Raw genomic sequence first — 14,581 nt, forward strand, 5'->3', positions numbered from 1 at the left:
TGAGGCTGTTTTAAATATCTAAGTTTAACAAAATACAGAACAGTAGAGGTGTTAAGTGGATGCCATGGAAACTATGAAAGGGGTCTTCAGGTGGTTCAAGATTAGGAATCTTGCTCCCTCTTTCCCTGGACACCACTTAGCTCCATCCATGACCCCCACCAAGGCTCAGAATATCTATCCCTACCTGTCCTTGTTTTTCTGAGTCTCAGCCCTTCCTTGGCTCCAGGAATGCCACAGAGAAGGCTTGTCCTGGGGCTCCATCAGGCACTGACTATAAGTGCTGGTCCTGGCCCCAGGCAAGCCCCCTGCTACCAGCTGGTGCTGGGACCCCTCCTTCTCCTCTCCACAGACGCCAACGAGTGTCTCAGCCTCGCAGGAACCTGCCTGCCAGGGACTTGCCAGAACCTAGAGGGCTCCTTCCGCTGCATCTGTCCCTCTGGCTTCCAAGTGCAGATTGACCACTGTATTGGTGAGTGTCCAGCCCCACTTCCCAGCTCTGGGGCCAGAGAGGCCTCTGTTCCCCGCCTGTAACACTGGCACTCAACTGGGATCGTGGTGATGGTAGAGACACACAGAATAGGACCTAATGCAGCTCCATAGAGTATGAGGAGCACTCCATAAACTGAATTATTAGGATTGTTTTTGGGCTCCAGGCTGATGGCTCACTCTCGGGCCCACAGGCTTCCTTGTGAATCCTATAAAATGGCCATGGGTGTGGGGTCTCACTGTAAGATTACCCAAACAGAACTCACTCGATGCATGGTGGGCAAGGTCCAGTCTGGCCCGAGTTCCACTGATGTAATCCATCTAGGTGACTGTACAGCGTGGGCTAACCTGGACCAGTCTATCCTGGCCTCCACCTATCTAATCCATCTCGGCTAGCCTTATACAACCTGGGCTAACTTAGACCCGTCTGGCATTGTATAGTGTGGGTTAACCTTACCAGTCTGGCCTGACCACCTCTGGTCTATTCCATCTGGGCTAGCCTAATAATACAGTGTGAACTAACTCCATCCAGTGTAGGCAAAATTTATCTAGTCTCGGTTACTTTTTACAAAATTTGTCTATAAAGATGAACTTTTCCTGATCATGACCCCTGCCCTGAAGTCACCTTCTAGGAAAGACCCCTCACACTACCTCCCTGCTGCTCTGGCTCATACTGAGCCCCGGGGCCACTGCGTCGGATCAGCTCCTGGGCCCCCACTCTGTCTACCCCTCCTGACAGCTGAGGCTGCCCCACTCTGGTGGAGGTCCTGCTCGCACCCCACCCAGTTTATGTCCCTGCCCCTCTAGACATCGACGAGTGCTTGGAGGAGCCCAACCTCTGCCTCTTTGGCACCTGTACCAACAGCCCCGGGAGTTTCCAGTGCCTCTGTCCGCCTGGCTTTGTCCTCTCTGACAATGGACGCCGTTGCTTTGGTGAGTCTGGGGCTAGGGAGCACACAGGGCTTCGTGAAGAGGAGAGAGGTTGGGTGGGGAAGATTCAGAACAGCCAGAAAAGGGGGCTGCAGTTTCTTGCACCGATCTCTTGGCCCTTTTCCAGGCAGAGGGCCTTTTCTGCATTAGTGGGGCTGTCCTGATCCAACCAACCTCTTGGCCAGACAGGTCCTTTCTATGGAGGGTGAACCTGGTCCAGTCTGTGCTAGCTTGGTCTCTTGGGCTTGGGCTGTCTTATATGGGCTGCAGTTGCTCTACCTGGGCTGGCTTCATCTCAAGTGGGCTAGCCTTATCCAGTGTGGGCTGACCTCATTCTATCTGAGCCAGCCTCTTTACTCCCAAATTGGAAGTAACAAGAGGGAGGGAAGGACAATTCTACCAATATTTGTTGTTCTGATGCCAGGTTTGGCCCAAACCCCAACCTGCCCAAGAAGATTTCTCAGGCTGATGGGAATCTGGGGCTGAGGACTGGGGTCATTGATGAGAATTTGGGGTCTGAAGTCTGAGGCCCTCTGGCTCCCTGGAATCAGTCACTGCCTCTCCAAGAAGGGTCTTCTGGTCAAGAATAACTTGGCTGAGGTTGACAGTTCTTCCCTGTCCCCAGGGCATTGCCACAGTAGTGAAAGTGAGGTATTACTGGAAGGAATTCCCAGGGGTCCAGCAAAAGCCCCAGGGCTGACCCTCTTTGGGCCAGTGTGGGTCACATGTCTATATCTGAGCCAATCACCATGGTCAGGGGCCTGGATTGTTCTAATGGGACGCTGGTAGAGGCAGGACCACCCACTTGTAGGGGCTGGGGTAGAAGAGGCCTGCAGGACAGGTGGGTACTACTGATGGCCTGTCCAGCAATTACCTGGGGAATCACCCCACAGACACACGGCAGAGTTTCTGCTTCACCCACTTTGAGAGCGGAAGGTGCTCAGTGCCCAAAGCTTTCAACACCACCAAGAGCCGGTGCTGTTGCAGCCAGAGGCCTGGCGAGGGCTGGAACGACCCCTGCGAGCTTTGTCCTCAGGAGGGCAGTGGTGAGCACCCACCCTTGTCCAGTCTCCGATTCTGCTTACCTGCCCCCCACATCTGTTCTCCTTTCCATTCTTTCTTCAGCCTTCCCTACACCCACTTGGAGGGTCCTGAGGGCTGCACCTGGCCCCTGACCCTCACCCCTTTCCCTTTTCACTTTCCAGCTGCCTTCCAGGAGCTCTGCCCCTTCGGCCACGGGGCTGTCCCAGGCCCGGATGAAACTCGGGAGGGTAAGTCCCTCACCCACATGCTAAGATCCCCCCCGGGCTGCCCTCCTCCTTTCCTGCTCAGCCCCGTCTGGGCTCTGCCTGGGTTCCCAAGTCTCACGTTCCCCCTCGGCTCATGGATGGCCGTGGATCTCACTGACCTGGAGGGAAGGAAGAAACCCTAAGTGTGGCCAGGACATGACAGATGCCATGCCTGCAACCTCTGCCATCCTCAGACGTGAACGAGTGTGCGGAGAACCCTGGTGTCTGTGCCAGTGGTCATTGTGTCAACACCGATGGCTCCTTTCGCTGCGAGTGTCCCTTCGGCTATAGCCTGGACTTCACGGGCGTCAGTTGTGTGGGTGAGCTTGCCTCTCAGGAAACAGCAGAGCAGAGCAGGCAGGGCAGACACAACGCAAGGCAGGATCCTGTCTCTCAGCCAGTCACTCTCCCTACCCACTCTTCCTTCTCTGTTATTTACTCACTCCATCACTTGCTCATTCACTTATTCATTTACTCACTCACTCGCTGAGTCAGTCACTTGCTCACTCATTAATCCACACATTTGCCCACTCATTTATTCATCTATTCATCCATTCACTCACTTATCACATCCCCTCTCATTCATTCTCTTGCTCACTCATTCACTCACTTGCTTACACATTGACTCACTCATTCGCTTATTTACTCACTCATTTATTCACTCATTTGTTCCCTCACTCACTCCTTTGCTCACTCATTGACTCAGTCACTCATTCATTCATTCACTGAACACATACTGTATGCTGCCCTGTGTCCAGCCTAGAGCTGCCCCGGGTCTGGCCCTATCCAGTCTGTGGTAGTCGATGGGGAGGCCGACAGGATAGTATCGGAACTAGGGGCTCTCTGCAGGCACTGACCACCCCCTTGCCCACCCCAGACATAGACGAGTGTTCCGTTGGGCACCCCTGTGGGGAAGGCACCTGCACCAATGTCATCGGAGGCTTCGAATGCGCCTGCGCTGATGGCTTTGAGCCCGGCCCCATGATGACCTGTGAGGGTACGACTTTTCCAGGACTTGGGCTGAGAGATGGGGAGGGAGGGAGCAGGGGTCCCACAGGCAGACCCCGCCTAGCTGGCACATCCACTGGCCTCCCCAGACATGGACGAGTGCTCCCTGAACCCCCTCCTCTGTGCCTTCCGCTGCCACAACACCGAAGGCTCCTACATGTGCGCCTGCCCAGCTGGCTACACCTTGCGAGAGGACGGGGCCACGTGCCAAGGTAGGACCTGCCCAGGCAGGCAGGAAGGTCAGGGCCCCCAGGGCTCCCCTGCCCCCATCCTGAGAAAAGAGGGAGAAATAAGCCTGTGCCTCCAGGGGTGGGAATGAACAGTGTGATATGGCGAGGGAAGTGAGGTAAATGCGTGTGTGGTGGGTGTGCTTTTGTGACTGGTGACTCTATTTCTGTTATGAAAATGGGGTGCTAGCATCTTGGGTCAGGAGACTAACAGCACAGTGGGCGTGGCTCTGAAGCCCTCTCCAGTGAAGTGGGCGTGGCCATGGAGCCCTCTCCAGTGAAGTGGGCGTGGCTATGGAGCCCTCTCCCCTGACAGCTGGACATGCCCTCCGTGGGATAGGGCAGTGGGGACAGCGATTAAGCCCCACAGGAACATGTGGCAATGTCTGGAGACATTTTTTATTGTCTCCATTGGGTAGCGGGAGGGAGGGTGGTGCTACTGGCATTAACTAGCCTGGGATGCTGCTAAATATCCTATCCTGTTTCCCCGAAAATAAGACCAGGTCTTTATTACTTTTTGCTCCAAAAGACGCATTAGGGCTTATGTTCAGGGGATGTCATCCTGAAAAATCATGCTAGGGCTTATTTTCCAGTTAGGTCTTATTTTTGGGGAAACACTACAATGCACAGAACAGACTCCCACCACAAGGAATGTTCTGGTCTCAAATGTCCATAGCTTCAAGGGAGAGAAAACCCTGGGCTGGGATGTGGCCCCTCTAGGCCTGTTTCAGGGTCAGCGTTCCAGCGAGCATGGTGAAGGCCAGACAGATTCACAGACCCGATGTGGACAGGGGTGCGGTGTTCGGGGCAGGGCTGACCCCCTTGGTGTCTCGGGAGGCCTGGCCCAGGCAAGGGAGAGACGGGAGCCTGGCAGTGCTGCAGGAACCTCACTCTGGCCCCACCTAAGGCCCGCTGGGGGTTGGGATCCAGGCCCCCACAGACTGGGGCCAGGCCATGGGACGCCTGACATTGCCACCCTCCCTCCCTGGTCATCCGCAGATGTGGACGAGTGTGTAGAAGGCCAGCAGGACTGCCACACCCGGGGCATGCTGTGCAAGAACCTCATTGGCACCTTCACCTGTATCTGCCCCCCGGGCATGCGGCCCCAGCTTGGCTCTGGGGAGGGCTGCATCGGTATGGGGGTGCTTTGGGGGTGCAGGGAGCCCCACAGAGAGGAGGAGTCAGAGCAAGAAGAAGTAGATGGTCGGGCAGATATTGAAACTGGGGGGAGGCAGGCTCAGGGGTCTTATCGCTCCCATGTCAGATGAGGATGAGTGCCGCACCCAGCCCAGACTCTGTGCCAACGGCCGCTGCGTCAACACTGCGGGCAGCTTCCAGTGCAACTGTGATGAGGGCTTCCAGCCCAGCCCCGCCCTCACCGAGTGCCATGGTGAGTGTGACCAGGCTCAGGCACGGGGGGTGCAGCCACCCAATGCCTGTCCCCCCTGACGCCTGGGAGCTTCCCAAGGCGGGTGGGTTCTGGGGCACCAAAGGGACCCATGGGGTTGCTGAGCTGATCTGGACACACGTGTCCACCACACACCCCCATGCTTCCCTTGGTCCTTTCAATCAAATGCCCTGAAATAGCAAGTTGTCTCCCCCATCCCTACCCATCACACCCAGTGACCAACGCTCCCCAGGTTCACCACTTCCTGGGGCTAAACTTGGCAGGTGACCTGCTTATGCCATCTGTCCTGGCAACTTGTCCACCCTGTCCCCACACAGCCCCTGCCACTCTCATCTCCTCCGTCTTCACTCTCCTCACCCAGCACAGTCTCCACCCCCAGCTTCAGGCCAGACATGTGTGTCCAGCTGCCTTCAGGAGCCCCCATTCCCAATACGCCCCAGACACAGCTAACCCCAAACAAGCCCAGTCTCTCTGCCCCCGAGTCCCCCTCGGTGATGCCCCAGCACCTACTCCCAAGAGTAACCCCTAGAGTAACCAGGAGCTCCCTCTCCCTCACCTGACATCCAGTCTCCAGCCTGTCCTCTCCATTCCCCACATGTCTCTGGACGTCACCCTTCTGCTCTGTCCCCACTGTTTGTCCAGGATGCCACCACCTCTTGCTAACACCCCAGTGTTCCCTGTGACCTTCTGATCTCTCTACGGCCAGAGGGATGCTGCCCTTGCCCTCAGTGAGCGGCCCGGCGTCTGCAGCCCAGGGGTGGCTCTCTGACCTTCAGGTCTATAGCTTCTGCCACAGCTGTGGTCCCAGGCCCAGCCCAGAGGGCGTTTAACAGTGCTAGGGAACAATAGCTTGGAAGGTGGCAACCCATGCACTTGCACAGCTGTGTCAGAGATGTCTGGGAGCCCATGTGTAGACTCAGCACCCCCGACACCCCCCATGGAAGGGGGACTCTGATGGCATGTTTCTCCCACTAACCATCCCCACTCGTTCTCTGCAGACATCCGGCAGGGGCCTTGCTTCTCCGAGGTGCTGCAGGCTGTATGCCAGGCCCCATCGAGCGGTGGCACGCCAGTCACCAGGGTGGAGTGCTGTTGCGGAGGTGGCCGTGGCTGGGGACTCCATTGCGAACTCTGTCCCCTGCCTGGTACCTCCGCCCACAAGAAGCTGTGCCCTCATGGCCCAGGCTACACTGTTGAGGGCCGAGGTGGGTGGGAGTTTGTCCATGGTCGTGTAGGTGCTGGAGAGAGAGAGAGAAAGAGCGTGTGTGTGCGCGCGCGCTGGCAGGTGTGTATGAACCCGTGTGAACCAGAACCCACTCTTGACTCTGTGAGTGCATGAACATGGGTGGACAGGTGAGCAGGTGTGTGAGGCAATGTGTGTGTTCTTTGTTCTTTTGTGTGTGGGCTCATTAATGAGCATGTGAAAGCAAAAGAGCTGGTGTGCGTTCTTGTGTGTGAGCTGGTTAGTGAACATGCATGTGTGCTGATGAGGATGGGCACTGGTGTGTGTTCTGTGTGTGTGAAGTGGGTGAGGCGTGCAGATCAGAAGGGGGGGGGAGAGGGAGGGAGCCAGTCGCGTGGTTTGGGTTCCGGCGAGTGTCTGAGTTGGTATGTGTGTATGAGTGTATCTGTGCCTGAGTGTGTCACATCGAGCATGTCAGTGAGGATGGCAGGTCATCCAAAATCAGCAGCAGTGACATCAGGGGCTGAGAAGTGCCTTTGCGAGGGTGCGTCTGGGGGACAGAGGAGCCCCTGAATGTGTGTACTCGTGATCCTACAGAAGTGTCTGTGTGTGTGACTGGTGTGCAATGCTTGTGTGTCACTGTGCTTCCACCTATGTGGGGTGGGTCTGTCACCCGGGCTGTTCTGTGTCCAGTGGAAGGAGCTTCATTAGTGTGTCCTACTGGCGGAGGTGCCACCCATGGCATCAGGTGTGGTCCCAGCTCCCTGGTGCAGGGAGGGGAAGTAGAGGCTGGCCTGACCTCCAGAGAAAGGGCTGGTGGGCAAAAGGGAGGAGGCATGGCCCGGGACCCGAGGCAGCCAGCTCCAGCTAAGCGCTGCTTATCCCCAGATGTGGACGAGTGTCATGTGTTCTCTCACCTATGTCCCCATGGTGAGTGCATCAACGGCCTTGGGTCCTTCCGCTGCCACTGCCAGGATGGGTACACGCCAGATGCCACTGCCACAGCCTGCCTGGGTGAGTCCCCTGATCCCCATCCCCTGACCCCGCCCAGCCCCTCTGCATAGCATCTGGCCTGTGCTTCTGTGAGAAAACCAGGACCAGAAACGACAGAGTTCATATGGACCACAAAGCTGAAAATATCCACTAATCCTTCCTGTTACCCCGGCCTTATTTGGGCCACTTTCTTCCTGTTGTTTTGTATATCTGAAGATCTTCAGTTACCTTGTATAGCAGGTATTCATCTAAGTCGGGGGTTGGCAAACGCAGCCCAATGGCTGAATCTGGCCCTCGGCTTATTTTTGTTAATAAAGTTTTATTGGCACACAGCCACACCTATTTGTTTCTTTTCCCTCTATGGCTGCTTTCCTGCTACAAAGCTAGACTTGAGTAGTTGGAACTGAGACTGTGTGGCCCAGAAAGCCCAACATGATTACTCTGGCTTTTACAGAAAAAGTGTAAATTCCTATGTAAGCCCACAGATTCTGGATGGCTGGAGTCTGGGAAGGAGGCCTTAGCAGGGCCGGGGTGGACACCCCTGCCTCCGAGCCCCTGGGAATGTCTGTCTAATCCCCCTGCATGCTGTCGTCCCCTCTAGATGTGGACGAGTGCAGCCAGACCCCCACGCCATGCACCTTCCTCTGCAAAAACACGGAGGGCAGTTTCCTGTGTGCCTGCCCCCGCGGCTACCTACTGGAGGAGGATGGCAGGACCTGCAGAGGTGATGTCCATCCCTCCCTGCCCCTCATGCCCTGTGGGCTCCATCCCTGCCCCCCAGGGCTACCCCGGGCACATCCCGTGCCATCTCACCTCCTCCCTGCTGCATGGCATCGGGTGCCATCTCTAGGGTCTTTCCCCTGGGAAGCCCCCAGTCCCAGCCAGGCCCTGCCCTGAGCCCCCTGGGACCATCTGTGCCACAGACCTGGATGAGTGTACCTCCAGGCAGCACAACTGCCAGTTCTTCTGTGTCAACACCATCGGTGCCTTTACCTGCCACTGTCCCCCCGGCTTCACCCAGCGCCATCAGGCCTGCTTCGGTGAGTCCCGAATCTGGTGCATGACTGTGGCCTTCACTTATTCGTTCACCAAAAAAATAGCACGTGCCCAGGGCTATCTAGAACCTGTCTCCCTCCTCCCCTAGGGAGCTGGGAGGCCTGCTGTCAGGAGTTCCTCTGACTTTGGCCCAGGACACCTGAGCAGTCCCTGCTGGGTCTGTCTCCTAAGCCCCTCCCCAGGGTGCTCCTGAAAGACCAGGGGCTCACAGGATCCAAAGGGAAAGTTGGTTCAGAACCCAAAGCTGCAAGAGCATCTGTCACTCCCATCACTTCTCAGTGTCTTGTGGCCGGGGAGAACCAGACTTCCCCTGAGGGCCAAGCCCCGCCAAGGGGGGGCCTCATTAAGGGATTTGTTAATAAAGTTTTATTGGCACACAGCCACGCCTGTTTATTTACATACTGTCTATGGATGCTTCTGCACTACAGTGGCAGAGCTGAGCATTTGCAACAGAGTCAAAAATATTTCCTATCTGGTCCTTTATAGAAGTGGTGCCTAGCCCTGTTCTAGACTCTGAGGGTACAGAAATGGCCACAAGGATCAAGCTTGCTCCTGTCATGGACCATCCCTGCTAGCAGGGAATCAGACTAGAAACAAACATAACAATAAGTTAACACTATGGAATGTTCGAAGGTGACACGTAGTGTGAAAGAACAAAAAAGAAAATCCTAGTGAGGAAATCAGGGAGGCTGCAATTTTTCAAAGAGGGATCAGGAGAAGCCTCATTGAAAGGGGACATTTGAGGAAAGATGTGAGGGAAGTCGAGAGCCATGTGCATATTGGGGAAGAGCGTTCTAGGCCTAGAAATGACATGCATTGCGCTTTTTCCTCACTGTAAAGTCATTTTTCCTGCCTCCTAAGACGAGCACCCTTAATGTGGCATTTGTATGTGTGCAGCTGTATGTGTGTTCACACACAGCTCATGTGCCAGCGCACACGCATCCCACGTGTACATGACACACAGCAAGCTCACACAGATATTCTCTCATTAGATTAAATTCTCAGCGAGGCTCCCTATTGTGTAGTTACCATGGATTGAAGGCTCCAAATCATTCTGGATGGCTTGTACTCTTGGTGGGTGGTCTTCGGCCAACTAGATCAGGGATGGGCAAACTTTTTCTAAAAAGGGCCTGTTAGTGGACATTTCAAGTTTGTGGTCCATATGGTCTCTGTCGTAATTACTCAACTCAGCCGTTTTAGCTCAAAAGCAGCCATAGGTGGTACGTCATAAATGCACGGGCATGGCTGTGTGCCAATAAAACTTTATTTACACAAACAAATGGTGGGCTGGATTTGTCCCACGGGTTTGCTGTCGGCTGAACTAGAAGTTCACACTCACATGACTGCAACAGGCCACCCTGCTCCTTGGTTCACTGGTGGGAATCCAGAGCTAGTCTCTGTGGCCCCTCAAGTGACAGCTCCGATGTGAGGGATGAGACCACATGTAATTTCAGGAGCCACTCTGGCTTAGAAACCCCATTTCCCCAGTGCCGCTTGTACCCAAGAGAGATCTCAGGGTCCCAAGGGGACATACCTGGTCTCAATAATCTCCATACTCAAGGAAGCCAAAACTCGAATTCCCCACCTTGAGCTCATTTCACAGAGGGAGAAACTGAGGCACAAAGAGGGTAAGTGACTTGCCTGAAGCCACACAGTTAATCAGGTGGTAGGCCTGGCATCATGGTGCCTGACACGAGTCCCCTAACCACCAGATGGCCCTGCTGGCTCTCTGTCCTCTACAGATAATGATGAGTGCTTGGCCCAGCCTGGCCTATGTGGTACCCGGGGACGCTGCCACAACACCCCGGGAAGCTTCAGCTGTGAGTGCTATCAAGGCTTCACCCTGGACAGCTCAGGCCATGGCTGCGAAGGTAGAGTCAGGTTTTGGGTGGAGTCCAGACCTGGGAGGTAGTCCTGAAGGCGGCCAGGCGAACCTTCTCTCCCTCTCTGTCTTGCAGATGTGGATGAATGTGATGGGCCCCATCGCTGCCAGCACGGCTGTCAGAATGAGCTGGGGGGCTACCGCTGCAGCTGCCCCCAGGGTTTCACCCCACACTCTCAGTGGAGCCAGTGTGTGGGTGAGTGGCAGGGGCTGGGAGGAAGCTGGGGCACCCACCAGAACCTGTCCAGAGTGGGTGACTAGGGACCACCTCCTGCAGGATATTGTGAAAGCACAACTACCTATACAGTTCAGATGGGCCAGCCTGGAGGGTAAGGGGTTCCCCTTTGCTGGGGAGTCAGGGGACTGCAGAGCCAGGATGGCAAAGTTCAAATCTATTTCTTAGCAAGTGGTGACCTGGAGGGCTCAGATGAGAAAGATTCTGAGACGGTGCCTGTGATCACCGGGAAAGAGTGCTGTGATTGATTGTTGATGTCTGCCATGGGTGTGGCAGTGGGGAGTGGGGGCATGCATGCCACACCTTTGCCATAGGTATTGCAGAGGCTCTCAGCTTGGGGGGGTTAGCCTTCTGCCCCTCACCCTTCTCCATTGCACTCTTTGCTACTCCAGGCCCTCTAAATGACAGCTTTGTCCTCACCACCTCTCTTTCTCCCCTGCAGTCTGGCTTTCACTCTTGACCCTTGTTGGGGCCGCTCTTCCTCGACTTCTTCACCTCCTTTGCTCTCTCGGCACTGCTTCCTGACCCTTCTGGACACTCTCTCCTCTTGCAGCCTTGTGACGTGGCTGTCCCCACTTTGCTACCACCTCACCAGCACTGCCTTTTCTCCGGTTCCTTCTCCTATTCCTTATGGTGGGTCCTCAGCTATGTTCCACATCTGTTCCCCCACTGCCCTGTGGCGTCTGACCCCTGGGGACCAATCAGACTATTGCCTCTGCTGCAATAGTCTGATTGGTCCCCGGGGGTCAGTTCCTCATTCTCAGTCTGTCTGCTCCTCTGCATACTTATTCATTCCTTCAGTCATGGTTTGCCCAGGACCTGCCTGGCACCAAGCCCTGAGGATATAGACATGAGTCGAGAAACAGATTCCAGATTTCATCCCTGCCCTCTAGTCCAGTCTCACAGGGGAAACAGGGATTAATTAGGCCAGTGGTTCTGAACTGGGGACCGTTTTACCCCCTGGGACACATTTTAAAGTGTCTTAGAGACATTTGTCACAGCTGGGCCATGGGTGCTTCTCGTATTGAGTGCGTGGAGGACAGGGATGCTGCCCAGGACATGCCCCCCGCCCACCATCTGGTCACACATGTCAACAGTGCCAAGGCGGAGAGACATGTTTTAGACCATCCCACAATTTAGGATTTCTGGGAAGTTTTTAGAAATGCTTTGAAAGAGAATTATAGGGTTGAGGGGCTCACAGTGCTGACGGAGATTTTGACATTGGCCTTGGACTCTGAAAGAGGAGCTAGAGTTGCCAGTGGGGAGGAGGAGTGTTGCAGGTGGATGGCTCTGGGGTTGCGAAAGCTGCTCCCCCTCTGCCCCCTACAGACTCTCTCTCTCCCTCTCCACCCTCAGACAAGAATGAATGTGTCCTGTCGCCCACGGCCTGTGGCAGCGCCTCCTGCCACAACACGCTGGGTGGCTTCCATTGCGTCTGTCCCTCTGGCTTTGACTTTGACCAGACCCTGGGAGGCTGCCAGGATGTGGATGAGTGTGCAGTGCAGGGGGGACCCTGTAGCTACAGCTGTTCCAACACCCCTGGTGGCTTCCTGTGCGGCTGCCCCCGAGGCTACTTCCGGGCTGGGCAAGGGTGAGTGGCGTGGGTACAGACCCCCATACCCTGGGAGTGTATGCACATGTGCCAGCCTGTGCACACACATGTGCACAGAAAATGAGCCCCAGTGGCACCTGTACATGTGCATGTACAAGCTCACACCCACTGTGGTATATTGTCCTCGTGGTACTCTTTCATGCTTGCACGTCCAGTGATAGATGCACGCTTCTCTGTAATACACTCGAGTGTACGCATGGCTCACACCCATGCCAACACGCCTGGGCACCCCGTGCATTCATATATCCCAACGTGCATGTGCACAAGCACACATCAGCACATCAGCATTCCGGCGTGCACACACAGCCCTGAGTGCATGCAGGTACACACCTCTGCCCAGGTAAGCCAAGGATGCACGCACGCACCTCTGGGTAGGTGCATGCAAAGCCACACTGGCACATTTGCATGATAGCACTTGTGCCCACGGGCAGTGTGGCTCCAATGGAGTGTGTGAGGGTGTACCTGAAGGACACTAGCCTGTCCCTGAAGGCCTGTCTCCCCCCATCCTGGCCTAGGCACTGTGTCTCCGGCCTGAGCCTCAGCCCTGGACCCCAGAATGGCCCAGATGAAGAGCTGGTCTCGCCCGAATCCTGCTATGAATGCAAGATCAACAGCCTTCCCCCTCGTGACCGGGAACGGCGCAGTGTGCACGGGGCCCACCAGGTGCCACAGGGAATGCACTGGGCGTGGTGGCACCATAGGTGGTGAGGACAGCTAGAGGATGGGCCACGGCTGGGAACACTAGACTGTGCCCCAGCTGTTCCTGTGCTATGCTGCCGCCTGGGCCTGCCTGTACTTCCTGAGCTCCCAGATTCCCCTCAGGGCTCTCTGGGGGGCACAGAGCCCCACCACCCTACCACACTCCTGGTGACGAGTCAGGTACCTCCCACACAGACTCTGGCCGGACTGTGATGCTCCCCGTGATCCCTCCCATGGTACTTGGATGCAGGAGAAATGGCTTGGGTCCCTGCCAACCCTGCCTATATCCCCGAATTGTCACCCTTCACCTGCTGGCTGGCATAGCCTTCCCTCATAACTGCTTTGAATTTAGTACCAATGAGGCCTGGAGCAGCCTGCTTAGCCCCTTTGTTCATCACCTCCTTCAGACCCTCCATCCTGCACCTCTTTCCTGCATCGTGATGCTCAGGTCTCCCGAACCCACCTCATCTCTAGAAATCACAGGAGTCCTTCCACGCTCTCAGAGCAGTTGTGGCTCTATCCCTCCTGCCCCCTGGGCCACTTCAGCCATGACCCTGACCTCAAGTTGTAGAGGACGGCAGTTTTGTCCCTGAGGCCACTGCTAGCCAGCTTTGCCATCCCCCCCCCCCCAAGGGATCTGAAAGCTAAACATTCATTGAGCACCTGCTTAATGTACACACTCCTCCAAGTGCTCTGCACTCACGGCCTCTCAGTGTTTACAACAGCCTTGAGAGGTGTAGATGCTGCTGTCATCCCCATTTTATAGATCAGGAAACTGAGGCTCAGAGAGGTTAGGGCACATGCTCAAGTTGCAGAACTTGAAAGTGGCAGAGCAGGGATTCCACAGCTACACCACACAACCTTTTCTTTACAAGCAGCCTTGGTCTTCATGGCCAGGCATCCCAGGTGTTTTGCTTTTGCATTAAAGTGAAAGCTATTCCTATTTCCCAAACCCTAAGTTCTGGAAATTTCAGCCCACCTCCATTAAGTGTTGCTCAGACATGTACTCCTGCCTGCAGTCACCATCCTCTGAGACCGTCACTTTATCTTATTTCCCAAAAAAATCACTGAGCACAGAAGCCATTACCAAACTCGTTCACTCCGAAGATTTTGTTGAACACCTACTGTGCATTGGGCACTGTAATGGAGCAATAGTGAACAAAAGCAAAAGTCCCTGTGACTCTGGGGCTGACATTTTAAAACAGACAAATAAGAAACAAGTAAAACATTGTATTTTATAACATGATAAAACATGATATACGATAAATGCTATGTAGCAAAATGAAAGCAGAAGTGTGATAGGAGTGTTGGCTTTGAAGGTTCTTTTAATATTAGATTAACTAAATATGACTGGATTACTTTGCCTGCTTTTTCTCTCTAGTTTTTTTTTTTCCCCTCTTGTTGGGAAAAATGGTGGCTGTATATATTATCCCATTGTTACCATTATTTTCTATGAACTTCACAAGGTTGGGCCCTGTATCTGTCAGGTTTGCAGCTATTTTACCAGCCCTTGGTCCTCAGTGAGTGGGTGGAGTGGTTCTCCCAACTCCTGGGATGCTCCACGTGCCTTTGC

The 14,581-nt window shown here is 54.9% G+C and overlaps 1 protein-coding gene across 1 annotated transcript in view; it reads left to right on the plus strand.

Annotated features, from left to right (window-relative positions):
- FBN3 (fibrillin 3) overlaps positions 1-14,581 on the plus strand; it is a 59,509-nt gene that overhangs the window by 43,006 nt on the left and 1,922 nt on the right. The window contains exons 48-64 of the mRNA XM_074337717.1: positions 350-469; positions 1,294-1,419; positions 2,310-2,462; positions 2,622-2,687; positions 2,900-3,025; positions 3,583-3,702; positions 3,803-3,925; positions 4,940-5,074; positions 5,205-5,330; positions 6,347-6,553; positions 7,420-7,545; positions 8,126-8,248; positions 8,448-8,564; positions 10,323-10,451; positions 10,539-10,658; positions 12,054-12,288; positions 12,825-12,972. Of these exons, the coding sequence (XP_074193818.1) occupies positions 350-469; positions 1,294-1,419; positions 2,310-2,462; positions 2,622-2,687; positions 2,900-3,025; positions 3,583-3,702; positions 3,803-3,925; positions 4,940-5,074; positions 5,205-5,330; positions 6,347-6,553; positions 7,420-7,545; positions 8,126-8,248; positions 8,448-8,564; positions 10,323-10,451; positions 10,539-10,658; positions 12,054-12,288; positions 12,825-12,972 (2,300 nt within the window). The remainder of the gene's footprint in view (positions 1-349; positions 470-1,293; positions 1,420-2,309; positions 2,463-2,621; positions 2,688-2,899; positions 3,026-3,582; positions 3,703-3,802; positions 3,926-4,939; positions 5,075-5,204; positions 5,331-6,346; positions 6,554-7,419; positions 7,546-8,125; positions 8,249-8,447; positions 8,565-10,322; positions 10,452-10,538; positions 10,659-12,053; positions 12,289-12,824; positions 12,973-14,581) is intronic.

The sequence above is a fragment of the Rhinolophus sinicus genome, linkage group LG07, assembly GCF_036562045.2.
Source record: "Rhinolophus sinicus isolate RSC01 linkage group LG07, ASM3656204v1, whole genome shotgun sequence".
Classification (NCBI taxonomy): Eukaryota; Metazoa; Chordata; class Mammalia; order Chiroptera; family Rhinolophidae; genus Rhinolophus; species Rhinolophus sinicus.